The sequence below is a fragment of the Lonchura striata genome, chromosome 5, assembly GCF_046129695.1.
Source record: "Lonchura striata isolate bLonStr1 chromosome 5, bLonStr1.mat, whole genome shotgun sequence".
NCBI classification, from domain to species: Eukaryota; Metazoa; Chordata; class Aves; order Passeriformes; family Estrildidae; genus Lonchura; species Lonchura striata.
The window spans coordinates 15500105-15527479 of NC_134607.1; the positions used below are offsets into that span (position 1 = coordinate 15500105).

Consider the following 27375-nt stretch of genomic DNA (forward strand, 5'->3'; position numbering starts at 1 on the left):
GAAGCCACCCCCACACACCATTCCTCACATTTCAGCCTTTGCTTCAATTTCCAGGAGCTGATAGCGCATCTCCAAGGTGAAGACCAGAAAAAAAAAAAAATCCCATAAGCAAGGTCAAGGTACTATTGGCCTTTCCACTGCACTTCAGAGCTCCAGTCAAGAAAACAGGGTCTCTTTTCCTGCTTTGTGCTGTAAAACAGTGCCCACAGATACCTCACATACAATGTTATTTGAGCTGTATCTAAGCAAAGCCAAGATAACTCATTTACTGCCAGGACTTGAATGAAACGAGAAATTTCTTTCCAGCTCCATCCCACTCCCTCCTTCCCTCGGGAGAGTCTTCTCAGCCTGTAAGGAACTGCTATGCAAGTGCATTAAAAGTCCTATTTCAGCATTTCTTTCATAGTAGAGGCCTCTTCCAGCCAGCTCTTGGGATCCTGCCAACAGACATATCAGCCACTAGTACTTTAATCCTTCCGCTGAAAAATGCTTCCCTAAAGAGCTTGCACCCCAGTTCTGAATCATCACAAGTAACCAGCTTCAACAAGAGTTTAAGACAGGTTCTTCTCCACTCCCGTGGGCTTAAGGGTGAACTACACAGCCTTTTCTCCCCTTGGTGTGGCCTCCACTTAGGAAAGAGCAGCTTCCACACAGTTCCAGTCAGGAAATAAATGTCAGGTGTTACAAAAGGAAGGGAGAACCAGCTGCTTTGAATGATGCATTCAGGGGATCCAAAAGAACATAGCACTTATCAGACACTTCTGAAATGTCCAGCATCTCTCCATCTTTAAGAGACTGGCTCTGTTGTCTGATGATTTCATCAGCAAATTTCTTAAACTTGGGGAAGGATCAAGCTTGCGTCTGTGCTCCCAGAGTGCCCAGCAAAATAAGAGATTTTAAGTTCTGTCTGTATGAATTAGTTGTCATGGCTGATATTAAGAATAACTCATTGGAAAAGCTACTCCTGGATTAAGATCGTCTCTGAAAAACACAGCTTATGAGGTCTTCATTTATCATCTCCTTGTCAAATGAACATTTCTAACATGTAAATACACCAGGCATGGGAGAAAGACAAGACTATTGTAAGTGTCTGACAAAGGATCTAAATGCTCTTCTTGTTTCTGGAGAACAGAAAGCACACACAGAGGTTTTCTTTGCAGACAAAATGTTCCAAAAGCTTTCCCAAGGCAGCGAGCTGGGGGCAGTACCAAAAGCAGCACTTTGGGACACTCCACACACACTTGTGCTCTACAAAGAATACTGCACTTTGGATCTGAGCTGAGGAACAGGGAGTATCTTCTGCGTGGACTGCTAGGACATGGACGTGCCAAAAACCAACCCAGGCTTCAGCGCACAACCTTCTCACCCACGCAGGCAGAGAGTGGTCCCAGCAGAGCCATAAATCTTTACTCTGCTTTTTGCATCCCCGGCCACTCCAGTGCCCTTTGTTTTCAGTGCTTTCTCTTCCGTTTCTCAAAAAGGCGCCTTACTACCCTGGGAAATCCTGTGGCTTTCCATACTTAGCGTTTTCAGTGGCTTCCAAGCCTGACCCAACATAGTAGTTATCCATTTTCACAGGCTGAAACACTGCCTGGATTATTTTAAAAACCCAAACAACAACCAAACAAAACCCCTCAAAGGCAACATGCACCAAACCCCACAAACACTACCCCAGTGACAACAATTCAGAACACAACACAAGGGTGGAGGAAACGCAGTCCTTTCCTCTGCCAGGATGCAATAACGACTCCGTTTTTGGTGGTTCAGAAAACAGGGCCAGTACTCATTATTGGACCTCAGTCCTGCACACCAAGAATCAGCGGTCAGTAAGGTGGCAGCCAACACAGAAAGCAGCTTTTTAATCCACCACCAACACCAGCAGCTCCCCTCACAGTAGCAAATAAAAGCCCCATGGAAATCCCTCTGGTCATCTCTTTATCTTCCCAGATGAGTTCCAGGCTGGAGATGCTCTGCTCCAAAAGTAAGAAACTTAAACAACTACTTAAATGGCAAGAGCAAAGGTGGCTGGGAATAACTCAGGGTCAGGAGCAACTTGACCCTGACCTGCCTCGGAAATAAGCTGTGCTCTTGCAAAGAGCAGAATTAAGGGCCCATGTTTAGCACTTAGTCCCTGCACCTGTGAGGAGGCTCCAATGCAGATCCAAGCAGTCGGAAAGCCTCAATCCCCCATGGCCATCACTTTTCCAGCATCAAGCATCAAGACACATGCTTACTAGACATTCAGAAAGCCAAAACCTCTAAAAATGTCCCAAATACACCTGGCATGGTTTTACCTCCCAGTTTGCGTTTGACACCTTGGGACCACAGCAGCAGCCAGCTCTAACTTCTTTCTTGTTCCCTTCCCAAACAACATTCCCCTCTGCCAACTCCCTGTCTAACCCATTAGCGCCCATCATTCCTATGTACAAGAGCGGGAAGGCACGAAAGCGTTTTTCTCCCCAGGACAGGTGAATACTCCCACCGATCCCCACCGGGAGTCAGAAATGCCACCCTGATAAGCCACAGGCTGCACACAGCTGCAGGCGCGCTCCTTTCAGCCGAAGGCGAAGAGGAAAGCAGGCTATCCAGAGCAGAGAGAAGAGCGAATATAACACGGGGATTTTGCCGAAACGAGAACTCTGGCTGTTTGCTCCAGCAGGGCCGGCGCTTCCCCCAAAGAATGTGCTTAGCGTTTCCTCCTCTGTTTTGTGCTGGAGACCGAGGCAGAGCTGAGTTCACTCGGGGGCCCCGTGCTGGGTGGCGGGGCTGCCGCTGCCCCTCTGCCCCACCGCTCCCGACCCGCCCGGGTCGCTTTTTCAGCGGCTGCCCAGGTCCCCTCTGCCCCTCTGCCCGCGGCCGAGCCCCGCTCCGGCAGCGCGCCCGGCCCCGCGCCCGGCGGGATCGCGGCGCTGCCCGGGAGCGCGGGGGGATTCGGCTCGCGGCCCTGCTTTCCCCTCTGCGGCCGGGATGGAGAAAAGCGCGGAAGGGAAAGACGGGGTGAGGGATTTTTTTGGAGCGGCACCTCTGCCCGCTCTGCCGCGCTAGCATCCCCTCGGCACCTCCCTACCTTCCTCGGCGGCGGCAGCGGAGCGGGGGGGCCGTGTTCCGGCATGACGGCGGCGGCGCCCGGCGCCGGGCTGGCGGCTGCGGACCCGCGGCTGGGGGCTCCCGCCCGCCCCCCGCCGCCACCGGCCCCGGCCCCGGCCGCCCTCCGGCGGGAGCACCGCCCCGCCCCGTCCCGTCCCGCCCCGCCGCCGAGGCAGCCGCGCCCGCCCCTCGCTCCGGGCATGGAGCGCCCTGCGCTGCCCGCCCGCGGGAGGGGAGATGCCCGAGGGAGGCGACGGGCGCTGCCGGTGCCGAGGCCAGCAGAGCACACCGGAGCTGGAGCCGCCGTTCCGGTTGCAGACGGAAAGATTTGCAGGAAAACGTAGAAAGTCCTGACTTGATACCAACCCAGTACCTGGGTTGTCACTGGCACGGCTTCCCGGCTGATGGGGTCACGCGCCTGGCCAGGAACGCCTCAAACCTGCAGCGCGATTTGTGTCCCCCGATTTGAGACTGGGTGTTAGGGAAAGGTGCTTCACGCAGGGGGCGGTCAGACACTGAAACAGGCTGCCCGGGGCAGCGGGCACAGCACCCACCAAGCCCCTCAGAGCTCAAGAAGTGTTTGGACAAGACTCTCACGGTGGGACTCCCGGGGAGTGCTGGGCAGGGCTGGGAGCGGGGCTGCACGGTCCCGATGGATCCCGCCCGGCTCGGGATATTCAGCGTTGCTGTGATTCAAAGCTGATGGAGGGGTGAAGGCCCCCGTCCCCGTGAGTACAGCCCGATCCCGGGGGGACAGCTCGGGCCCTCGGCTTCCCGCCAGGCTCTCGCTGCTGGCCCTTTAAGGGGCGGGGCGTGGCCGCGCTCCGGGGCGCTGATTGGCTGGGCGCGCCCCCGCCCGCCCCTGCCCGCGGTGCGGGGGCGCGCGCGATGGTGGCCGGCGGCGCCGCGCGGCTGCTGCCGCTGCCGCCGCTCGCGCGCGCCGCCGCGGCCAGGCTGCGGCCGGCGCCGCCGGGGCGGGCGGGCTGCGGGCGCTCCGGGCTGCGCGCCGCCCGCTGCGGCGCCCTGGCCCTGGCCGTGCCCGCGGCCGCGCCCGCCGGGACCGGCTGGAGCGAGAGGCCGGGGCGGCGCGGCCCGGCGTGGGCGGCGGAGCGCGGCGCGGAGCGGCCGCCCCGGGGGCTGCTGCGGCGCCTGGGGCTGCTGCTGCGGCTGGGCGTCCGCGCCTGCGGGCTCCTGCTGCGCTTCGGGCCGCTGCTGCTGCTCTACCCGCTGGGCCGCCTGTGGCCCGGCATGGGCGCCCGCTGGCTGCGGCTGCTGCGCAGGGCGGCCGAGGCCGCCGGCCCCACGTGTGTCAAGCTGGGCCAGTGGGCCAGCACCCGCAGGGACCTCTTCTCCGAGGCCTTCTGCGATGAGTTCTCCAAGCTGCACGTCGAGGTGAGCCCGCACCCGTGGGGCCACACTGACGAGCTCCTGAGGAAGGCCTTCGGTGAGGAGTGGACGCGCATCCTCGAGTTCCCGAGCCGGGAGCCGGTCGGCTCGGGCTGCGTTGCCCAGGTGTATAAAGCCTATGCTGACCTCGCTGCCATCGGAGGCTCCCGGGCCGAGCGGCTGGAGCCACGCTCGGAGCTCAGGTCCGCCTTCCAAGCGTGGCAAGTGCCAGGCTTTAGAGGCCTCCTCGGCTGGCTGAGAAGGAGGAAGAGCAAGGACATGCGGGATGAGAGGAGCAGGGAGGAACTGAGTGCTGCGGACTGCTCCCAGGGAAGTCCCGGGAGTGGGATGTCCCTTATGGAGCAGAGGGCCAAGCCAGTCCTGAGCGCAAATCCATCATCAGCCAGACATCTCGTGCCCGTAGCCATTAAAGTAAGTCGTGCCGAAATGGTAGATGTATGAAAATGGTCCCTCAGATTTTAACTCCCATGGAGAGGAGCAGCTGGCCAGGGCCAGGTGGAACAAGAAGGAATGTTGTCTCTCTTGGTGTCCTTTCTTAGCACTTTTGTTCCAGCCAGCCACAATCCCCAGCTCTTGCCCAAAGGAGAGCTCGAGATTTGACGTGGCACGTGGGTACTAGGAATGCCTCCAAGGGTCAAATTTACATTAAAAGAATTAGTATTAAGGTTGGTTGCACCTTCCAGACAGCAAACCTCTTCTCTGCTCACATGAAGAAATCTGGAACATAAAAGTGAGTTCCAGCAAAGTTTACCTAAAGAAACCTTGTGTTTGAGCAGCTTCAAATACTGCTCAATGTATTTGAAAAAGTAAGGGACAGGGCAAGAGTGAAAGTGGTGCAAAATGTCTTTGGGCGAGACTAGTCTCCAGCACAGATACACTGAATGTGACAATGATAAAATGTTTCTCTATAACCAAATCGACGACAAAATGTTAGTTCTTCTGAGGACTAGCCAAGGGAGCTGGTTGCCTCCCATCCTAATAAGCTGGGTTCTGTATATTTGAAATTTACCACTTGAGCCCCTTGAAAGGGAGTGTCTGGGGAGTTGATCTTGCCACTGCTCGTTCTTGTGCAGGTCCTGCACCCTGGGCTGATCCACCAAGTCCAGATGGATCTGTTTCTCATGAAGATGGGCAGCCGCATCATTGGACTTCTCCCTGGGTTCAAGTGGCTCAGTTTGACAGAGATTGTGGAGGAGTTTGAGAAGCTTATGATGCAGCAGGTATGTGCCAGGCCATGATCCCCAGCTAAACAAAACTGCCCTTTGTCTTGCTCTGGCTGGCTCTGTGTTCACACCGCTACATTTTAAATGGTTAGATGAAGGCGGGCTTGCTCTTTGCTTCTGTTCTTTAGTCTAATCAAATCACATAACATTACTGCAGGAAAGCTTATACGCTTACAAAGTAGCAAAGCAGTGAAAAAACAGTCTTTTTTTAGATCTAAAATGATTTTTTAGACTTTGAAAATAATGTTTAGACTTTGAATGTGTTTTCTAGTGGACAGCCTGAGCAGCTAGCTAGCCATAGTCACAGTCCTTTTTGCAGCATTGTGAAAGGTGAACACTGGTGAGACACCTCTTCTTAGGAAAGAATCTCTCCAAGCAAGTACTCAGGCATGTGGGTTTTTTTTTTCTATAATTCTACATATATGTTTGCAGTTTGTACTCACTAGTCGTGTTTGCTAGCACTGATATATACATATATATATATATAGGCATATATATATATAGGCATAAATAATGTTTTCACAGAAGTTAATAACACATTCTTCTTTGTATTATCATCAGACTCAAAGTGTCAGTGAAATTTTACAAACAGATCTGAAAACATACTGATTTGCTAATGTCTTCTAAAGACACAGTCCTGAAACATTGCTACTAGCAAACTTACAAAGATCTCACTGCAGGCTTAATTAGGCTTATGTTTCTACAAAATGAGCCATTATCTTCTAATTTCATTTTTGTGTCTAGATTGCAGAGTCTGAAGTCTGCAACAAGCTTTTGAAAACATTAATTATTTTCTACAATTGCAAAACCTCTGCACAGTAAATCCATGATGGTAACTGTTGACTGTGGTCAGATGTGACTCAAGGTCATTCATACCAGTTTGGCAGAGTTTGGGTGGATGTCCAGAAGTCTGAGGGTTAGGAGAACATCTGATCACATCATTGAAGCTTTTTCCCTTTGAATGAACAGGAATTGTTCCTGGGATATTCCCCACTGCCAGACAAGGGAGGAGAGGCAAGGTTATCCTGCCTCCTTGAGCAGTAGCAGACAGTAGGAGAGATGCCCTTGTGTCAAGACACTGGATCACTGAAGAACCAAGCCTGGACTTGGCATAGTGGATTATTTTGTATACGTTATATTCAATTTCTTCCTATTATGGTTGCCTCTCTGTCAAGTGAGGCTGGGGCTGCAGTTCTTCTATCCTGTCTGCCTGCCTTGCTGTTTGGACACCAAGCTTCCATTAAGGATAGGATTCAGTTTAGGATCTTGTTGTATTTTTTACTATAATGTGGTCCTGGTCTATTTTGAGACACCATGCCTCTAGTTAAGTACCCATATTTCAAAGGCTGGGACCTGGCTGTGCACCATCCATTACCTAGTCTGCTCCTCTTCCATCAGGGAGGCTATGAGGGTGTAAAAAGCACCACTCTTTCTTTGTTTCCATTCTGGCTTTCTGACTAGTTTTGTTGGTATTGAGTATTGCAACTCACACAGGATCCTAAGAATCTGATTCTAATTGAATCTAATTTCCAACCTGCTTTTCTATTTCTCCCTTGAGATTGACTTGCGCTACGAAGCCAGAAATCTGGACCGCTTCCGACAGAATTTCCTAGATGTCGATTTTGTGAAGTTTCCCACTCCCCTTTGGCCCTTGGTAACAGCAGATGTTCTAGTGGAAACATTTGAGGTAAGAATTGCAGGGTGTGGGTGTGATGGTAGCAGTGAGAAAGCCCCAAGGAGACCATGGCAAGGAGGTGTTTTTGACCTCCTCCTTTCTTTTTGAGATGGAGGGGTTGGAGGCAGAAGGATGCTTTTTTCTTTTTTGCTTAAGGAGATCAATGTCCTTCCTTAGTGTCTCCTCCACTCTTTTTGTTTGCAAGCAGTGCATCCCTGAAGACAGGTAGCAGAAAACTCCACACAGAAGTGAACAGTTGGCCTGAAAGCAAGCAGACAGCAGTGGGTGCAGCCACCCTCTGCTTACCTGTGCTTTGCAACCAGCACTGTGCTTTACCTCTCCTCTGTGCCGGGTCAAAGTGAGCAGCTCAGCAATCTGACACTTTCTGCTCCTTGCCTCACTTCCCTTGTGGATGTTGGAGTCACAGACCAAAGCTACTCTCAGGCTTAGTTTTCCTGCATGTGACCTTGGCAAGGGTGTTTCTGTCCCTGGAATCCCGTCTGTCTTTCCAAGGAACAAACCCTTGGTTCTCTCACGTTCTCCATCGCACTAGGTACAAGCTCTTTCTGCCAAATCCTTTCTAGGGTATTATCATCAGCTTCCCCCAACTTGTGGCACTTAGGTGAAGGTGTGTTTGAAGGTGGGGTGCAGGGGGTGTTTGCAGCTCTTGTCTCTGTTTCAGGAGAGTGAGCCCATTTCACGTTACCTGCATGTGGAGATTGGCACGGAGCTGCGGCAGAGACTGGCCAGGATGGGCATGGACATGCTGCTAAAGATGGTAGGCACTTGGCTGGGGCTGCAGGAGAAGGTTGTTTTCCTGCAGAAGCTATTCAGTTTGGATAATAAGGCAATGTGGCTAAAGAGAGAACCCATTTGCTTCCTACCAGTATCTGGTCTGGGTAAAGCCTGGGCTGGGCATGCTCCTGACACAGAATCCTGCCACTGCAGAGGGGACATTTGCCTGAACACAGTAGGACTGGCCTGTGCACCTCAGTCAGTCTTTGCTTAGGACACCCACTAATCCATTCAATGAATATTGACCTACTGCCCAAGTACCTTAAAGTGCAACATTATTAGCAAATGCCATGTGCTCTGCAGAGATTGTGGATGTGACTCAGAGGGAAAACAATGAGCTGGCTTCTTCATTTATTAACTCCTCTAAAACTGTCTTTTTGTTAGGGAGAACTAAATCTCAGATAAAGACAAAAAACATGGCCAGATTCAGCTTCTGACTGTCTAGTTCATCTGTGGCTGAAATAATCCCAAATGGTCTGGAAAGGAGTGTTGAGAGTGTGGTACAAGTGTCTTGTGAGGGGTTGTGGGAATCAGAAGGGAAGAGTTGCAAAAGCTCCTGACAGTACTGAGTGTGTGGGCAGTGCGTGTCAGATGAAATGCTGCTGCTAACTGCAGCATTATGCTAGAGCAATAGTGAACCTCAGTTCTGGCTCCAGGTAGTATGACAGGCTCTGAAATAGCTTTTACCACTCAGAAAAGCAATGCTGGAACCAGAATAGTTGTATGCTAAGATTGGTTTCAAATTTTAGGAGAAGAAAAGAATTAAAGGGCAAAAAAACAACTTTATGTCTATAAGTAAAACAAATACCTCTTTCTTGAGTACTCTGCAGTTCTAGTCCCTTGCTGTCCAGAACCCTCTGTTTCAGGGGCTGCAGTAGAACTAGAAGAGGTGCAGAGGAAAGCAGATAGGATGATTACTCGTGTGGAATGGCTTCCATACCAGAATGGGGAAATAATTTGGACTCTCTACTCTGGAAAGCAGAAAGATGAGTAGTTTATGACAGAGATTATGCAGTCATGAGTGCATGAGAATGAATATGGATCTATTATGTAGAGTTTCTTAATAAGGAGGACATAAAATTAACGGAAGTAATTTTTTTCAGGCAACACCAAAACCATATTTTTTCACAGAGTGCTAATTGGCAGTTGAACAAATTGATAGGAGAAATCCATGAAACACAAAGATAATCTCCTTGGGGCAGGAAGTCTTGCAGTCCCAGGCTACCAGGAGGGTTAGGGAGGGAGGGAGGGAGTAATGTCTGGTTCTTGTCCTCTTGCCAGTCCTTTCTGGTGCTAACTGCTAGCAGTCAGAGAAGAGCTACACAGATTTATTTCCTATTCTCTTGTTTTCCTTACTTTTCAATAGAGTTGTAATGTGGGTTGGTGTCCTGCACTAGACAAACTTAACCCTTCACTATAACCTTTGCCACTGAATGGCAAACGGCCTATTCCTACTGCATAACTCTTTGCCAAGGCCCACCAGTATGCCCCAGTTTAGGGCTAATTGCCAAAGGGCACTGCCATTCCCTGCAGGGATTCCTGGCTGTCCTACCTGACCTCTAGCAAATACTGGATCGCTTCACACAGCTCTGCTGACCTCCTGAGTACCCGAGCTGGTCTCCAGCAGAAGCCACTTCCTGTGGTGCTGCCAAGGGTGCTGTCCCATCACTAGTAATGACAAAGAACAGACCACAGACAACCATCTGCCATTTGCCTGGGGGCTTTGGCATCACCAGCTTTGCTTGGAATGAGCTGCTCTCACACTTACCTGTCCTCCAGATCTTCGTTGACAACTTTGTCCACGCCGACCTGCACCCCGGGAACATCCTGGTTCAAGGCACGGCACGGCCAGGCAGCGCCCGTCCGGAGCAGGCGGCGGTGCCGGAGATGAGTGACACCGTGGTGCCAGAGCTGAGGGACACCGTGGTGCCAGAGCTGAGGGACACCGTGGTGCTGGGTGTGCAGCCACCCCTGCAGCAGCTGCGCCTGGTGCTGCTGGACGCAGGGATCGTGGCGGAGCTGCAGAGCGCCGACCTGCAGAACTTCCGCGCTGTGTTCACAGCTGTGGTCCTGGGACAGGTGAGGCCCCTCTCCGGCATGGGGCTGGCAGGGGAAGGGAGGTGGTGCAGAATCTGATGGCCAAAGTGAGAGTTTTCTATTTTCCCTTAAAATGCTAAGAGGGGCAAGGAGCCTTGCTAGCATCTTATCCCCAAACACAGGGACAAGTTATTCAGCTGCAGCAAGGAGGCTGCCAGAGTGCAGCAATTTCAGGGCCCCAGGAAGTAGGAGGTGCTAAGTGGAAAGCACTGGCTGCCCATTCCTGGTTAGGAGTACTTCTGCTGCAAATTAGGACTGCCTGGGAGCCACTGTTGCAGAATCTGTAGGGTTTTGTTACAGAAGAGGGGGCAATGGGTTAACATCTTGATCTGCCACACGTGCTCCTCTCTGCAACCTTGCTGTTGGAAGGCCCATATGCCTTCCTCCATTTTGCTGTTTTATCAGCATCTATAGAGGAGAGGAAGGAAAACAGGTGTGTGTGTGGCGGGGTCTGACCTCTGCTGGGCTCCTCTATGTGAGGGGAACTATATTATCCTCTTCCCCCCTTAAACTCACTGTCAGATGGACTAGAGATCCCAGTGCTTCTGTCTCCTGTTCATTCTGAGAGCAAGCATTGTGCTCCTACTTGCCTGTTGCTGTCTCTCAGCTACAGGGTGAAGGGCTCACTAACATAGCTCAAGAGGGACACATTTTGTCCTGGTCTGCTGAAGCATGCCAAAGAATCCATGCTAAACCTTGTATCCAGGCCCATCCTGTGCTGCCAGGGGCACTTCTCAGCTACTAAAAGCAAGAACTGCAAGCATCTGATTGCAAGTCACCAGTGACCAGGTTCTGGTTGTGCTGTTCAACTTGTTTCTCAGGGGGAGAGGGTGGCAGAGCTGATCCTGCACCACGCCCGTGCCAACCAGTGCCAGGACATCGAGCGCTTCAAGGCTGACATGGCAGAGCTTGTCACCAAGGCCCGGGGGAACACCATTGCCTTGGGCAAGGCAAGTGCACCATGTCACAGTCCCACTTACCTGCAATTCAGTGCAACTTGGCACTGAAAACTGAAACAAAAAAGTTTTTTGATCAGCTGTTAAATTCTCCTTGTGTATTCCAGCTTCAGGTGGGAAATCTCCTCTCAAGTGTCTTCAAACTATTGATGACCCACAAGGTGAGGTTCTGTCCCTGTCTGCCTTTAATAGCTGGAAGTTCATATGGGGAGGGAGAGCTACTGGGAATATCAGGGGCTAACAAGGAGAGGGAGTGACTTCTGAAGCAAACTGCTAGGAGAGGAACTGCAGGAATGCACCCAAATGTTGCAGGCATGCTGTTTCTCAGGTCTTGCACACACTCTGCCAAGCCCAATTTCTGTTTTGGGTTTTTTTTTTATATTTTTTTGTCTCAATACTTCATTTAATAGTTGATATTGTCTACTCAAAGGAGTATTTTTGTAACACCTAGTTTTTCTTACCTTTTTTATAGTCCCTTAGACTATAGATACCTCCTTATAACTGATTATTTGGGGGACAAATTTCCACAGCTGCAAACAACTTTGGAAATCAAAAGACCTGTGGTGGCTTGAACTGGGGTTGTCAGCCACAGTCCAACTGGTGGAGTTGCATTATAGTTTCAAATTATAGTTGCATTATAGTTGCAAATGCTCTCCCCAGCCTCCTCCCTTCCCTCCCAGCTCAGGCAGAGCTGGTACCTTGGTTGAAGGGGTTCAGAAGAAAATAATGTCCACTGAGTCCATTCAGTCTGTTGTGGTTCCAGGTGAAGCTTGAGAGCAATTTTGCTTCCATCATCTTTGCCATCATGGTTCTGGAAGGACTGGGACGATCACTGGACCCTGAACTGGACATCCTGGAGGCAGCCAAGCCACTGCTCATCAAAACTACAGCTTCTGCTCTCAGATAAGACTCCTGTGGTTGCTGTCCTCTCCCTGTGGGGGTTACCTGTGCTGCCTGTCAGCAGACACAGAGGAAGCTGAAGGTGAGAAGGCACAGGTACCCCAGGGATGTGGTGTGCAGTGGTTGCTCTCCACTAATGCTGCCTTCAGTCATTTCAGCCAAGCACCAGGCATGGGATGATCAGAAGGTCTATTCCAGAAAGCAGGAAGAATTTGCACAATTGGACATCTCCCACTAATTGCACAGTTCTAAGAGCTGTTGTGCTCTGGTAGATTTTAAAAACATCTTCAAAAACATTGTTAATTGATCAAGTCTGTTTTAAAATATATCAGGTTAAATATTTAATTTACTGACTTACCTGCACTGTGGTATGAGAAATTATGTTCTAGCATTACCTAAGCAAGACATTCAAGCTGAAAAAAGCCAATAAACCTGTTTGTCTTTTGTACTTTTAACTTCTACTTTTATTGTAGAAGTGTCCTAACGTCCTGCATGTAACGGTCTGCTCTTAGTCATTTTGGATGACAAAACCAGACCATTAAAAATTTTTTTAAAACTTCTGTACTCCAGTACATTATGATAGGAGTTTGGATTATAAACAGAATAAAATATTTACCTAGGCAGAAAAACCTACTCCCATAATAAAAAACAACTTCTGGGAATATTTGTCTTGGTCTTAATTTTTCTCTTTCTGAAACTTAAGAGGGTTTTTTTCCTGGTCTATGTGATTTTCTCTACTGGTGCTCCCCTGGTTTCACTCTACTCAAAACCTTAACTGATATGGAAATACTTAGGGTTTTTTTCCCCAGCAGGTTTCAAACCAGAGTCCAAGCATTTTCCTGACAGATCAAAACCCCACTATGAATGTTTAAAATCAAATAAAGCCAGAAGAAGAACTGGATTACACGTAGCATTTACAGTCAATTGCTTTAATAGCAGTATTAAAATCATTTTATGGCTTCATTTTAATATTGAGAAATACAGTCCATGAATGATTGGAAATAGTGTGGTACTGAGTATATTCCCAGACCTACCCTGTGTGAAACAGCAGTAGAGCAGGTTCTCTGCAGTGGTCTGTTCCCAGGTGGTTAAGCAATGAAGAGAAAGTGCATAAGCAGACAATCTGCTGTTTTATGGTGATTATAAAGTAATGATTAATAGCATATAAATGAAGTCTGAAAAATAAGTTTCAATTCAGCTTAGTATATTTCATTAAACTACTTTCCTTTAATCACTGCATATTCCATTTCCAAGTGCATAAGGATAAAAGCAGGATTAGAGTTTAACACCTTGTAAGTTTTAGGCTTGTTTCTTTAAGTCTAATTAGAGTTATAAGCAGGCAGAGCATCATCCTAACCAGCACAAGATTTTATGTAAAAGGGAACTCAAACAAAAACAGGAGCAAGCAACCCCTCCAAACATTACCCTAAAGAAAATCTCCATGTGCCACCAGCACTCACATTCCCTCAGCAGGTGTGTGCCAGGTCTGGGGCACAACCATCCATGTTCTTGTTGAGCAAATTCCAGACAACTTTTCCAGACACTCAGCAGAGTGGAAACTGTTCCAAATGAAGGAATTTTGTGTCTAAAATGCTAAACTGTGCCTCACATGTAGCTTCCATAATCTGAAGCAAGTTACATTTTTTTCAGACCTTAAGTCTGACATTTTGTTTGTTAAAGCCTTCACCTTCTATTTTAGTTCATCTTTTCTTTTCCCTTTTTTTTTTTTCTTTTAAGTAAAAATCTCAGGATGGCTCATGCACATATATTATGGACCTTAAAGTTTTAAAATACCCATATTAGCTATGAAGGTCTCAGAGTAGTTTGCAAACATCTGGATGAGAGTCTTAACTTTGTCTTTTTAGGGAAAAACTGAAGGCATAGCCTCTCCATTATCCCTGGAGGAATGCAGTCTGACGCTGCATTACGGCCAATGCGGACAGGGGCAGGGAATTTTGTACCTCAGGTGATGAGGAAGAGGGAGCACTTCAGGATCTGACAAGCTTAGCCTCCTCCTCTCCTTTGGCATGTCCACTCACCATAGAGCAATGCACTAGAAAACCCCTCCTTTCTGATGCAGGAAAGTGCCTCTAGATTGCCCTGCTGCTCCCTCTCAGGGGAAGGGGAAGCCATGACCCCAGGAAGAGAGGCAGGTGAAGGACAGAGTAGTGGAAGTGCACTCTGGCTGCAGTTAAAGGAGATTAGAGACCTCTCCAGGAATCCTGATGCCACCTGTCACCACTCTGCTCTGCACAGCTGACCCGACAGAGCAGGTCTGTGAACTGCTCCAGGCCCTGCTCACCCACCCTGCAGCTTCCTTATGTGAGCAGGGATGCCTGGAGCAGCAGGAGGCTCTGTTCCCTGAGGTACTGCTGGAGGGCACAGAGTTTCTGGCCTTTGTCCATCTTCAGATGAGAACTCTCTCTCCTCTGGAACACTCTCACTTTGGCAGCCTGGTGCTGGATTTGCTGTTTGTCCTGCTCCTGGGATTCTTGTTCCAGCACTTCCTGCCGTGACTGTCTTCTGCTCCTCAGCAACTCCTACATTGAGACATTAAAAACTGTACAGTCAGCCTTCACACCAAATTTCATCCTCACTTTTCATCTCTGTCCAGCTCTGGGGCCCCCTGTATAAGGACATGGATCTTGAAGAGGAGGATCATGAAGATGCTCAGAGGGCTGGAGCACCTCTGCCATGGAGCCAGGCTAAGAGCTGGGGTTGCTCAGTCTGGAGAAGAGAAGGCTCTGGAGAGATCTTAGAGCACCAGAACCTTCCAGTGCCTGAAGGGCTACAAGAGATGGAGAGGGACTTTTTACAGGGGCATGGAGTGATGGGACAGGGGGAATGGCTTTAAACTGATAAAGAGTAGCTTTAGATTAGATATTAGGAATAAATTCTTTCCTGTGGGTGTGGAGAGGCCCTGGCACAGGTTGCCCAGAGAAGCTGTGGATGCCCCATCCCTGGCAGGTTGAACAGGGGGTTCTGAGCAGTCTGGTCTAGTGGAAGGTGTCCCTGCCCATGGCAGGGGGGTCGGGACTAGAGGAACAGAATACAAATCATCCAACAGCACTATGATTCTCACTAGTAGAAGTAAGAAATGGATATAATCTATGGAAATTAATTCCTTGCATGCAGAAAGACTTATTTTGTGGCAGAGATAGGGAATTTTACTTTCCACCTTTCATCTTTATACACATGTCAAAAAAATATTACCCTTTTTATCTCAAAATGATACAGTTATATTGAATGTAAAACAGGTGACATATACAAATACTCCAGGTACTGACACTGCTGGAAACCTGGCAGAAGAGGAAAATAACTTCTGTAATTGCCCTTACCAGCCTTTCTTTCTCTTGTTCACAGCTCTGTTTGTTGCTTTCTGCCTGGAACTCCTCTCTCTGCAAACGCCATGTCTGTAAGAACTGATGCCTCTGCCTTGCCTTCCTCTCCTCCTCCTCTCGAAAGGCAGATTCCTTCCTGCTCCTCTCAGCCCCAGCAGCCTGGAGCAGTGTCATGTGCTGCAAAGCTCTCTCTTTGCACTCCAGCTGTTTCTCCAGCCCTTGCAATGTTCTCTGATGCAATCGCTGCCTGTTTCCAAAACAAAATTTCTCAAATTTCTCATAAAGAAAGAGCAATAAAAAAGAAAGACAGTGCATAAGACACAAAGCAGATATTTTGGCAATCTGTGTTCAGTTAATATTGCAAGACAACCTCTTTGTTAGGTTATGAAGATTAAATCTGTGTCCAGAACAGAGGTAGCAAAAGGCCCCAAGGGGCTGGTGCCTGATGTCAGCAGTTTTGGTCTGAGAACAGGACTGAAGGGAATCCACCCTTGGAGATAATGCTCTGTACCCACTCCCTCACACCTCAAGCACTGATTTTATCCCCAGCAGCGAACCACTGTGACTCCTCTGCAGAGCCCAGCAAAAAGCACAACATGGGATGTGCAGGGACTGAAGGAGAGCAGCAGGGAGCAGATGTTACCAACCTTCCAACATTTAGCACAAAAAGCAGACAGTTCCCAGCATCACCTCTGGCTGTCCCTGCGTAGCTGGCGCCGGGTGCTATCTGCATATTGCTGCTGCTCCCTCTTCAGCCTCTGTTCCTCTTGCCACCTTTTGTGCTCAACCTTGGCTCTGCTGAAGTTCAGCTCTTTCCACTCTTTCTGAGATGCACCACTAAGGATTGATTTCTATGAGAAAAAAAGCAAACTGCACCCTTAGTCCCAACTGTATATTGTTCTAATGCACACTGTAAACACAGAAAACCAGAACAGCCCAGCTTTAATGTCACTCCTGGGGCCTAGAAGCTACAAAGGCTCACAAATACTGTAGTGTTGATTTCCATCCATGAAAACAATGAGGATGATGCTAAAACCTGTAGAAAACGTTAGGCTTAATCAACAAAGAGGTATCTGAAAATCCAGTCTTAAGAGCTCTCCATAGGTCAGTAGGCTGTGCTGTTCTGGTGTTGAGCCAATGATTAAACTCCTCAGTTTTTGGGTCAACTTCTGGATTGGATGGAAAATCCAGGTTCTGACCATAAAACTTTATATATTCCTCACTAGATTTTATTAGCAAGAGAAATACCTGCCCCCATCTGGCCAAACCCAGAACATTCCCGAGTTCTCTGCAGGTTTTGCAGCTCTTCACCTTTTGTTGTCTGGGATTTCTACACATGCTCAAACAGCCTTTGTGTTTTCTTCAGCAGTAGCTTCATTTCAATGCTGTAGTGCTGCTGATTTGTGTTTTTAAATGCACTGTGCCATGTACAGAGATGAAGGAGCACCTACAAGGCCTCTTTTCACATCCACAGTGAAATATTTATTTGTTTTTGTACTACTTACAGTGCCCTTTATGAGGGAAGTGCAAGTAACCACCACCAAACCTTTAGATATACAGTTACATTGGATATTACAGTTTACATTGCTAGAGCTGTTTGGGGCTGGAACAGTTCCCCCAGAATATTTTCCTCTGTCAAATGCATCCTCCTATTCCCAAACGCAGTTTGTATGTTCCTGCTATCAGCTGCTCCTCTGCAAACAGAATGTCTCCTTCTAGTGCTTTCCTGGGGATAACTTGAATACCACAAGCTGGAAAACACTACAGGACTTTCAAATAATGATCCTGCCAGTCTTACACAGCATATGGACTGGTTTATCTTAACACATTGATCTGTATGGCTTCCCAGGGGCTGTAAACAGCTTTGTCCTCCAGTGTATTGCTTTTCTTAGCAAAAAAATGTACCTTGTGGGTGTGTTTAATGACGCACACAAGGAGAGATCAAAGAAAGAATCAAAGGTGTTTTGTAGGTGGGAGGTGAACAAATGATGTTTTCCAGCAGGTAAAGTACCAGCCTAAGGATCAGAAGACTTCTAGTTCCACCCCTGCCCTAACATGCATTCTTTGCTGTGAGCCTCAGATGATTGCCTAAACTTTCTCTTTTTTGCTTTCAGTATCTGTAAAAGAGGAATTTTTTTTTTTTTTGCTATCTAGTAGAGCTGGCTGAGAAGCTTATTTAGAAGAGATTATACCTAACATACAAAAACATCCTGTCAAAAGCACTGAGCTAAAATATCACAAGTACCCTGTCCTGCACAACATGGGCTTCTAAGTGGAGCTCTTAAGTCTCTATTCATGCATAACCATTATTCTACACAGGCATTATTCCTGTTGCAGCAAAATCCTTTGTGAAAGATCACAGGAGAGAACATTCTCACATGACATAAACAAATCTCCTCATCCTAAGAACTAAACCTAAATACTCACTGTGATGCTTTTGTCTTTTAGAAGGTTTGGGAGATGTGTGGCTCTCCCAGCCAGCAGGCGTGAACTGTGTGGTCTCTGCACACGAAAGGCTGATCTGATGGTCAGGCTGTCTTTCTCCAGTGACTGATTCACTTGGGCAAAGAAGCTCTGGCACTGGAAAGGAGCCAAAGCACTGCTTCCCAGGGAAGGGCTCCTCTGGGAATGCTGGACTGGAGCTTCTGCCACTCTGGACTCAAAAAGGCCTTTCAAATAAATTAGAGCAAGGACATATGAGAATATAGTAAGCTTATAAAAAGAAAGCAAATTAGAAGAAAAGGTCTGCTTATACGAAATATATTCAAGTGAGGATTTTATAGCATTTTCCTGTGAAGAAGTGGGACAGTTTTTAGGCTCTACAAGAGGTTCCAGCTTTTCAGAAACAAGCTTGCCATTGCATTTAGGCAAGAGTTTGGCCTGGGAAACTGAATTTTGCCTGGCACTTCTTACAGCTACTCAGGCTAAAGGATTGTTTACATGGTATCTCGCATGAACTGCTCTGAGATGAGTAAAAATGACAAATATTTTGATAAGGCAATGCCCGAGCTCCACATCCTGCTGTGAGATAGGAGACATTATCATGGGCACAACCTTTCTAACACAGCTTTTGGGAACTGAGAACAGAAGCAGAGTTTGCTCAACCTTTCTGCTAAGGACAGGGCAGGCCTGAATGGCAGCAGTTGCATGGAATGATGCTGGAACACCAGCTAGGAGGAATGTGCACTCCTGTTTGACTTTTCATTCTCTCTCTTCCAGCAGTGTCACAAAGCAATAACAGAGAAAGCTTTAGGCTTTCAGAATCCTCTCTTAGATGTCTGCAATTGTCACAAAGCTGAGAACAGCAACAAATCGATCAAAATCATGATCCAGTCTCTTTTGGCTGTTCAGGGAAGAAAATTCTACTCAGTGACATGATAAAGCAGTAGTTTTCAGCACAGATACGAGGATTGTTTTGCAGCAAATCCCTGGTGAAATCTTGTTGCTATACACAGTCACAGTTAATGTTAAATATTAATTTTTAAAGTAAGGAAAATTTTATTTATACTGAGCTTTACGATATAGGTTAAAAACCCCCAAACACTGCTACTGCAGTAGCTAAGCTGTAAAAGCCAAAAAGTCTCAAGTTCCATCTGAAAATTCTTTCACTTTGAGAGAAGATGAATAACTTCTCAAGCCATAGCACCATTAATACCTATATATAAAGATGGCATTATGGTATTTTCTTGTGAAGCACCAAGAATTATGGTGACAGATCTTATACATTATGCCATCCTACACTGATACTATGTGCTAAGTCTTATGTTTGGGTAAAAGAGTTACAGTTCCAATACCATGCTCATGTTCAAAATCAGCTTCAGTTTCAGCATCCTGCTGTCTGCTCTCTGCTTCTTCCTTGTGATCTGTCTCCATTAACCAGCTGTCTGTGTTGACAGCAGCATCAACCACAGCATGAACCATCTCCGTCTGAGGGCCCTAGAAATACAAGAAATGCAACTAAAATCCAGACCTGATAAGGAAAAGAATAAACTTGTTATTTAATGAGTTTACAGCATAAGATCTGAAGCTGTAACTGAAGTTTAAGAGAGAACTAAAAAAAACAAATTTGGGGGACTTCTTTACTAAAGAAACAACTCATAGGTAATTTCTGATCGCTTCCTGAGTTTCCCTATGTCTCCTGAATGACCTGAAGTACTTTTGCCTGAAAGGGTCCAAACTGGTACAAAAGAGATCAGGCTAGAGGCGCTCTGGCTTAAAGACAGCCCTGCTTCTGGCATGTGCCAGAATTTGGATTCCAACCCTTGCAGAGCTATGGAGGTAAGTGTGGCAGTAGCTGGTGCACATGAACTTCCTCCTTACTGATCCTCACCCAGTGCCCTGCTCACAAGCACCAAATCCGCTGCTGAGGACTAGATAAATATCTTGTGGCCCTTGACTGGAAGAGGGGAAACCTCTAACAGGGTGGAGATATTAAAAGAATCATGCAAGAGACTTCCTTGGTATGGAATAATCCCTACTGTAATCCTTATCCAGTGTCAAGTCTTCTGACACTTTTTCCTTTTTTTGCCTTTACCTCCTTCACACAGAAGCAGAATACAGAGGGACTGGACTATGCAGCACTTCTCATACTCTGAATCCGTGGAAGAGGTTCTAGAAGCCTGCTCCACCCAGGGATAATGACAGATTATAGCTCTTATCCCAGTTAAAGGAAGGCACTGCAAAGTCTCCCCATTCTTTAGAAGGAAGGCATAAGAAGCAGGCTTAAACCTCTAGCTTGGTACCAAGGGTAGTAAACTTGCAGTAATAAAGCAGATAGTTTGCAAATAGCAGACCGTTTATTAACAGAAGAGCTAGGGTGAAGCACTTTTTACCTTCTCAGTTTCTATAACCTTGCAGTCCTCTTCCAAACAAGACCTAACATCTTCTGGAACGTTGTCTGTCTCCAATCGCTTCTCTTCCTTTTTCTCTTCCTCTCTGGAAACCCTTTCTGAAGATGCAATCCTCAATTCAGACAGTTGCTGTTCTATTTTCTTGTTGAGCTTTCCTTCAGTCAGGCTTGCTCCTGGGATGAAGGCGTTTTCCTGCTGCACTTGGCACTCTGCAGACCGTGTGGATTCCCAGGCTCCAAGGCAGCACTGGGGAAGTGAGGTACACCCCCAGCTGCACTCTGCACAGGGATGAGTGGAATACAGAGCCTCTGGGAAGAAATCCAGGCCCAGGTGACCCTGTCTGTAGTGCCCTGAGGCTCTATAACCTGGTGCCACAAGGTATGGGTAATCCAAGCTTGATTCTACCACCATCTGCCTGGCTGCTAAAGGCATCTGCAGCTCCAGGATGATGCGATCGCTTAGGGGTAGGGGAATCCGCAGAGCTTGGGCAGAAGACACCTCCTTAGTCTGCCCATTCCAGAAATTCACAAGCATTCCCCTTTGACTGTGTGCTATGCATATTGGGGGGGAAAAAAAAAAAGGGCAAGTAATGTATTAGCAGCATGTCAATCTGTGTGAATTATCTCATAACAAGCAGGAGGTAAAACTAATGATTTGTGTTTCAGACAATTCTGTAAAAACTTCCATGATTTTATTCTTTAGAGGTTTAAAATTTGACTTTCTCCTTAATTTCCTGTGAGGAGACAGGAGATATTCAAAAATCAAACTTGCCACAGCAGGTTGGATTTTACCCTGAAATATCTGGAAAGCAGACTAAGAGATAATGAGGTTACCTTCAGGAGGATCAGGAATGTTTTTTGACTTCTGTTGGGAGGATGCTATCCCCAACTCCTAACCTTTTAGGAAGTTTTCACCCATAGAACAAAGCAAAGGCAAATTCTGTGAGCTGCATTAATTCTGACCCTGAAAAAGTGGCTTAGTGACAACAAAAAAAACAGAATGAAGAGAACCCAAGCAGAAGGAGGCGAATTCTCTGTGCTGGAGCCTGCTCTCTTCCCTGCAGTAACCAGCACCTATGGCAAGTCCAGTGCTGATAAGAAAACTAAAACAGTACCTAAAGATGCTTCTGTGTTCTCCACAATCCTTAGCACAGTGCCAGGGCCAAAACGTTTGGCTGAAGCCTCCCATGGTGCCAAGACTCTGTCCCCTGGAGCAAGAGGCTGTTGCCGGGCGTCTTCATAGTGCAGAATGTCATAGAGAGGCGTTTCCTGCCGGCCACGCTGGACCTTGCCCTTCGGAACACAACTTTGGTCAAACTCAACTAAAAAGCCTTCCCTGGAGCCCTGCAAGAGTAAAACATTTGGTTTGCAAGGCAATTTGCAAGGTCCAATTAACAGCAAATCTTAAGTACTAAGAGGGAAGTGGCAAAAATCCAAGGAAGTAGAATGTGATCTCGGAATGCAGCTTTCCTCACTGTACTGTATCCATACAACTTCAAATGTGAATGAAAAGCTGGGGCTTAAGGGGCCACAGACTTTTTTTCTTCCTTTCACTTAGGAAGTTCACTTTGGAGTTAGTTTTTAGTAAGAACACAATTAGCAGTCTAAGGCAGAACTCTACCAGGAAAACCTCCCACCAGAAAAAGAGCAGCCAAAAGAAACTGTGTATGATGCAGTTCAGAACTGCACATACTCCACAATCAGAAGGATAACAAACAGTCCTTCAGCAATCAGAAGGGTAAAAAAGCAGTAAAATGTCACAACTGGCATAAATTTAAATACTTTAATTGAAACCTTCAGCAGTGAGTGAGGGCAAGATCTACTGCCAGAATCTCAGCCTTCTCTGCAGATCCCTGAGTGCACTTACACAAATAATACTGTCAGCTCCTACGCCAGCTGATGCCATTCATGCCTATAACTATCCCAATCTGTTCTACCCCACACTGAAGCTCGCAGACATCCTCATCTACACTAGCACCAAAATTTATTAAATTAACCTGCAAAATGAACTAGATTTTAAAAGAAAATCTGCAGGGGGGATTTTCTGTCTGGCATCCAAAATCATCTCACAATTCCCAGAAACAAAGATAGAAAAGAATGAGGAAAGCTCGGAGTTTAGTAAAGAGAAAGTGGACACTGGAGACAAACATTTTGGATTACTGGCTGCTGTTTAGCTAACCAACTCTGCTGCTAGGTTGGGCAAAAGTATACAACAGGGGTAAGGCGTCTCTGAATAAAAACTCATTATAGCTACAAAAACAGATCGGTCTCCAGGCTGTTCTTACTTGCAGGGCTCCTCACAGCAAACAGATAGACATCACCAGGTAACAGATGAAAACAGGGCGTGGGGAGGCAACAGTGGCTAGGAAGCACACTGTAACACTGGAGGGTCTCCTCACAGCAAGGGCTTGGGAAGAACCACACATACTCTTACAGCCAAGTTCCCAATAAATAGTTACCTTCACCTCCTGGACAATGTGGCCCAGGTAGTAATAGCCATCAGTTTCTCTCCTTGCCAACACACGAGCTCCCCTCAGGACATGGGAAGCCTCCAGGGATGAACCAATGAAATTCCTTTTGCTTGAGGGTATCAGGGGCATGCAAAAGGGACCTGGGTTCCAGGCACAAACACAACAGCTGTGGAAAACAAAAATACAAGATGCAATGAAAAGCTGGGCACCAAATACTCTGCAACTTACTAAAAACAAACTAAATCAACATGGAAAAAAAAAAAAAAAACACTCTGCAATAACTGTCTTTGTTTCCCAGCTTTTTCTTCTCTGCTTTTCCAGTGACCCACCTACACATCATGAGCTTACTGTGTTATTGGACATCTTGGCAGCAGAGAGCTACAGGAATCTTTATTAGCTTGTGGCAGCACTGGACACGTGAGATGGACGTGGAGCTTACCTGGAAGGGGGAAGGTGGAGATGGAGCAGAAAATGAGCATGATTTTTGAACACTTAAATCCTTAAACAGGAATATTTTCTACAAAGTTGAAATTTACTTTCAGTTTATTACTTCTCTTCATAATTCTTCCACTGTATCCTGTGGTACTATGCTGCTTATCTGTAAATTCATCACAAATGGTTTTGATTTTGAGAAATAAAAGTTTGGAAGGAAGGAATATTTGAAAATAAAAAACAAAAACCAAAGCCTAAGAACTATGTAATAAACTCCCATTTGCACCTGGTTTCTATTCAGCTGCTAGGTGTGTAGCAGGGGTGGGCAGCCAGTGGCCATGTGTGTGCTGCTGCTTACTTACACAGCTTCCACGCTCCCCTGGCAAGCAAATCTGAAAGGTCAATGAAAGGACCTGAAGTCAAGGAAGAGTGAAGAAAGTGGGGGTTCAATCTAGGGAGACAAAATTGCCTCTGCAGGTCAAAGCCAGCAGTGGAGACATCCAGCCTGAGCAAGATGGGAAACATGGGGTGCTTGAGAGCAAGGACACAGGGAGTAGAATGTCAGGCACTGCAAGGAGGCAGAAAGACAAAATACAAGGCAGCTGGAAGGCAGAGCTCGCAACAAAACTATGAACTTTTTATTAAACCATTCAGCTTTTATGGAAAAACATAAATTCAGTATGGAGCACACTGCAAGGTTGCAATACAACATTGCACATGGTAAATAAAAACTGGTTGAAAAGTTTGCTGCTGTTCCCTGGAAGCTGCTGAAAATGGCTCAGATGACCAGGGAAATTAAAGTTCCTTAATTACGAGGATATCCACTGCTGCTTCAGCTAATGAAGGTGATTCAGGTGTTTGGGGTGTTAACAAATGGAGAAGATATTGTTGCTTATTTAAAATACTTTCAGGAGGGTTGCAGAAACTCTTCTCCAGTTCTTTGTCGAGTGTTATCCAATAAAGATTCAGGAGGAACTACAAGTGTGGATTAATCTTACATTGGCATCATACCTTGTCAGGAGGAGGAGAGGAGTGTTGGATTCCTTGAAAGGACCCCGCTGAAAGTCTGGGTAATTTCTCCATTATTTTTTGGTTGTTTCTTTCGTGATCACCTCAATATCCCAGAAGGCACATCATATGCATTAGTGGATGTAACTGGTTCTCCACAAGAATCTGGCAGAATTCCTCTGCCCCCGGCTCTGGCATATACCGGTGAACAGATCCATCCACCGGCAGCACAGGCTTTCCATCCTCCTCAAAGTGTCGGGACTGAAAGCAGGAACACTGCTGAGCGAGCAACAAGCAGGCAGGCGCGCCGCTGTTACAGCTGTGCGAGAGGGAAAACGGGAGAGAACACAACTCTCTCAGATGCTCAGGTGGGAATTCTGTACCGGTGTTTCTTTGCCGAGGCGTCACCCCCACGTTCCCATTCCGGCTGCCGGCCCAGAGAGGGGGAAGAGGCTCCCCAATCCTGGCCCCCAGGGCGAGTCCCGCATCCCAACACCGCAGGGCGAGTCCCGCATCCCAACACCGCAGGGCGAGTCCCGCATCCTGTTACCCAGGGCGAGTCCCGCATCCCAACACCGCAGGGCGAGTCCCGCATCCCAACACCGCAGGGCGAGTCCTGCATCCCAACGCCCCAGGGCGAGTCCCGCATCCCAACACCGCAGGGCGAGTCCCGCATCCCAACGCCCCAGGGCGAGTCCCGCATCCCAGCCCAGCCACGGCAGGAGGCGCCGCCGGAATACCGCCCGTGCCCCGCAGCCGGACCGCCGGGGCTGGGCTGCCCAGGCTTGGACAGACGGACGCGCTGCTCCTTCCGCCCCTTCCTTAAACACCAGAGCCGGAGCCGCCTTCTCCCCCGCCCGTCCGAAAGGGAGCGGCTTGTCCGGGGAGCCCGCCCCGCCCCGCGCCCCCCGCGGGAGACGCCAGCTTTTGGGAGAACTCACGGGGAAGCCGCCCTTGGCGCCGCCCCGGCGCTCCCGAGTGCTGTGGGCAGTGCCGGCTGTGCGTGCCGACCCCGCGCCCCGGGACACCACCGAGCCCCGGCTGTCCCCGGGCCGCCACCGCCCTGCCCGGGATCCCTCGGTGCCGCGGCTGTGTCCGTTCCCGGGATCCCTCAGTGCCGCGGCTGTGTCCGTTCCCGGGATCCCTCGGTGCCGCGGCTGTGTCCGTTCCCGGGATCCCTCAGTGCCGCGGCTCCCTCAGTTTCCCGGGATCCCTCGGTGCCGCGGCTCCCTCAGTTTCCCGGGATCCCTCAGTGCCGCGGCTGTGTCCGTTCCCGGGATCCCCCGGTACCGCGGCTCCCTCAGTTTCCCGGGATCCCCCGGTACCGCGGCTCCCTCAGTTTCCCGGGATCCCCCGGTACCGCGGCTCCCTCAGTTTCCCGGGATCCCCCGGCACCGCGGCTCCCTCCGTTTCCCGGGATCCCCCGGCACCGCGGCTCCCTCCGTTTCCCGGGATCCCCCGGCGCCGCGGCTCCCTCCGTTTCCCGGGATCCCCCGGTACCGCGGCTCCCTCAGTTTCCCGGGATCCCCCGGCGCCGCGGCTGTGTCCGTTCCCGGGATCCCCCGGCGCCGCGGCTCCCTCAGTTTCCCGGGATCCCTCAGCGCCGCGGCTCCCTCAGTTTCCCGGGATCCCCCGGTGCCGCGGCTGTCCCCGCCCCGGAAGGCGGCGCGGCGCCAATGGCCGGGGCTGTTGCTGGGCGGTGCGGGTGACATTGGCCGGCCATGGTGGTGGCGGCGCTGGGCCGAGCGGCGGGGCGGCTGCTGCGGGCCGGGGCCGCCGTGCCCGGGCGGCGGCGGTGAGCGGGGCGGGCCGGGCGGGGCGGGCCGGGCGGGCCGGGGCCCGGAGTGAGGCGGGGCCGCATGTGTTGCAGCGCGGGCGGCGGGGTGCACATCCCGCCGCGGTACCGGCAGTTCCCGGAGCTGACGCGGGCGCAGGTGATCCGAGGCGAGATGCTCAGCGGCTTCATGTGGTTCTGGATCCTCTGGCACTTCTGGCACAGCTCGGACATGGTGCTGGTGAGGCCGGCGCGGCGGCCGCGGGCGGGGGCGCGGGCCGGGCCCCGGCCGCGCTCTGACGGGTATCTCTCCCAGGGACACTTCCCGTATCCCGACGCTTCGGCTTGGACGGACGAGGAGCTCGGCATCCCTCCGGACGATGAGGAATAGCAGCACACCGGTACGGCTCCCGTCGCCTCTCCTCGCTCGCTGGTCCCGCTGCAGGGTCCGCGGGGAAACCTGCGGCACAGGAGGCAGCGTCCGCCCTGCGCACTCGTTCACAATGCTGTCTCGGCTGCCTAGCTGCACCGTAACAACCCACTTTGTTAGAATTGTAGCTTACCTGGTACCGGCTCTAAATTATTTTCTTCATGCTGTTCTGTAGAGCCAGCATTATCTAACTTCGAAGACATACCCTGTTTCTAGAGATCTGTCTTTATGCCCCATTAAACGTTTTAGGCTTTTGCTTGTTTCCAGTTCTTTAATTACCCAGCCTTTTTTAAACTGTTGTGTCACACATTACAGCTCCAAACCAAAAGCTTCAACTACTGCTGAAGGTAGCATTGAGGAGGTCGTCCTTCTGCTCTGCGTGGTGGGAAAATGATGAGCAAAAAGGTTCTCAGCTCTTCTGTTATTTTCAGGTTCCTGGAACTAACTGAGGCCCCTGGAACCAAATCTTTGGCTCCTGGGTCCTTATGTGAATAAAACTGTAAACAAAGTCTAAGGTGAACTGTATTTTTTTTTCTATTTTAAGTAGAATTCTTGGAAAATGACCAGGACAGCTTTAAAGCTGTACTGATTGAGTACATGTGAGCTTCTGTAATGCCTGCTTGATAGAGAATGTGATTGCCCCAAGAAATAAGGCCCATGAGTGAATGGCAGGTAACAGTCTTATCAATAAAGGCTCTGCCAAATAACCAATGAAGAGGTGAGGGGAAATTGCCATGAAAGCAGGAGAATTCACCCAGAAGAGAACCCAGACCAGTTAGTGCCAGGCTTTTCCCAGGATGAAGGAAAATTCCCCTTGGGTATATAAAAGTTCAGAGTAGTAAAGGTAAAAAGCCTTAGGGCTCAGCACAGCAGTCAAAAAGGCAGTGATGCAGCTTAAGGAAGATGAAGAAAGAAGGGTTACACTGCAGG

At 49.0% G+C, this 27375-nt stretch overlaps 4 protein-coding genes across 10 annotated transcripts in view; 2 read left to right on the plus strand and 2 right to left on the minus strand.

Annotated features, from left to right (window-relative positions):
- Positions 1–3172, minus strand: part of DENND2A (DENN domain containing 2A) — a 56897-nt gene extending 53725 nt beyond the window's left edge. Inside the window, exon 1 of the mRNA XM_021552024.1 lies at positions 3068–3172. The gene's annotated coding sequence lies outside the window, so the exon portion shown is untranslated. The remainder of the gene's footprint in view (positions 1–3067) is intronic.
- An 803-nt stretch (positions 3173–3975) lies between these two features.
- ADCK2 (aarF domain containing kinase 2) lies at positions 3976–12802 on the plus strand. The gene is made up of 8 exons (XM_077783342.1): positions 3976–4905; positions 5568–5714; positions 7276–7404; positions 8075–8170; positions 9967–10266; positions 11106–11234; positions 11348–11401; positions 12004–12802. The coding sequence occupies exons 1-8, from the start codon at positions 3976–3978 to the stop codon at positions 12145–12147; spliced, it is 1929 nt and encodes a 642-aa protein (XP_077639468.1). The 3' UTR covers positions 12148–12802.
- A 251-nt stretch (positions 12803–13053) lies between these two features.
- Positions 13054–25829, minus strand: LOC110482601 (uncharacterized). Of its 5 annotated transcripts, XM_021551957.3 has the most exons (11): positions 25183–25626; positions 24245–24560; positions 23150–23240; positions 22790–22967; positions 21446–21674; positions 20314–20882; positions 19276–19417; positions 17909–18150; positions 16172–16332; positions 15479–15728; positions 13054–14680 (listed from the first exon to the last, which is right to left on the minus strand). In XM_021551957.3, the coding sequence occupies exons 4-11, from the start codon at positions 22928–22930 to the stop codon at positions 14459–14461; spliced, it is 1956 nt and encodes a 651-aa protein (XP_021407632.1). In that variant the 5' UTR covers positions 22931–22967; positions 23150–23240; positions 24245–24560; positions 25183–25626; the 3' UTR covers positions 13054–14458. The 5 variants fall into 5 exon arrangements, with proteins under 5 accessions (XP_021407632.1, XP_031363815.1, XP_077639467.1 ...); XM_031507955.2 differs by lacking the exon at positions 25183–25626 and adding an exon at positions 25742–25829 and having other exon boundaries at positions 23150–24560; XM_077783341.1 differs by having other exon boundaries at positions 21446–21623; positions 23150–24560; positions 25183–25627.
- Positions 25830–25941: 112 nt separating this feature from the next.
- Positions 25942–26953, plus strand: NDUFB2 (NADH:ubiquinone oxidoreductase subunit B2). 3 transcript variants are annotated; one of them, XM_021551954.3, is made up of 5 exons: positions 25942–26036; positions 26112–26256; positions 26332–26416; positions 26761–26792; positions 26859–26953. In XM_021551954.3, the coding sequence occupies exons 1-3, from the start codon at positions 25963–25965 to the stop codon at positions 26404–26406; spliced, it is 294 nt and encodes a 97-aa protein (XP_021407629.1). In that variant the 5' UTR covers positions 25942–25962; the 3' UTR covers positions 26407–26416; positions 26761–26792; positions 26859–26953. The 3 variants fall into 3 exon arrangements, with proteins under 3 accessions (XP_021407629.1, XP_021407628.1, XP_021407626.1); XM_021551953.3 differs by having other exon boundaries at positions 26877–26953; XM_021551951.2 differs by having other exon boundaries at positions 26761–26953.
- Positions 26954–27375: the final 422 nt, after the last annotated feature.

Excerpts from the sequence above, each read along its gene's own strand:
- ADCK2 (XM_077783342.1), top strand. The coding sequence starts at position 3,976 with ATGGTGGCCGGCGGCGCCGCGCGGCTGCTGCCGCTGCCGCCGCTCGCG. Across the intron at positions 5,715-7,275 it reads AGAAGCTTATGATGCAGCAG|ATTGACTTGCGCTACGAAGC; the intron begins GTATGTGCCAGG and ends TTCTCCCTTGAG. Across the intron at positions 7,405-8,074 it reads TTCTAGTGGAAACATTTGAG|GAGAGTGAGCCCATTTCACG; the intron begins GTAAGAATTGCA and ends TCTCTGTTTCAG.
- LOC110482601 (XM_031507955.2), bottom strand. The coding sequence starts at position 23,280 with ATGCTCATTTTCTGCTCCATCTCCACCTTCCCCCTTCCAGGTAAGCTC. Across the intron at positions 19,418-20,313 it reads AGGTTATAGAAACTGAGAAG|GGCCCTCAGACGGAGATGGT; the intron begins GTAAAAAGTGCT and ends TTGTATTTCTAG. Across the intron at positions 18,151-19,275 it reads TGATTTTGAACATGAGCATG|GCCTTTTTGAGTCCAGAGTG; the intron begins GTATTGGAACTG and ends TTTATTTGAAAG.
- NDUFB2 (XM_021551951.2), top strand. The coding sequence starts at position 25,963 with ATGGTGGTGGCGGCGCTGGGCCGAGCGGCGGGGCGGCTGCTGCGGGCC. Across the intron at positions 26,037-26,111 it reads GCCGTGCCCGGGCGGCGGCG|CGCGGGCGGCGGGGTGCACA; the intron begins GTGAGCGGGGCG and ends CATGTGTTGCAG. Across the intron at positions 26,257-26,331 it reads ACAGCTCGGACATGGTGCTG|GGACACTTCCCGTATCCCGA; the intron begins GTGAGGCCGGCG and ends TATCTCTCCCAG.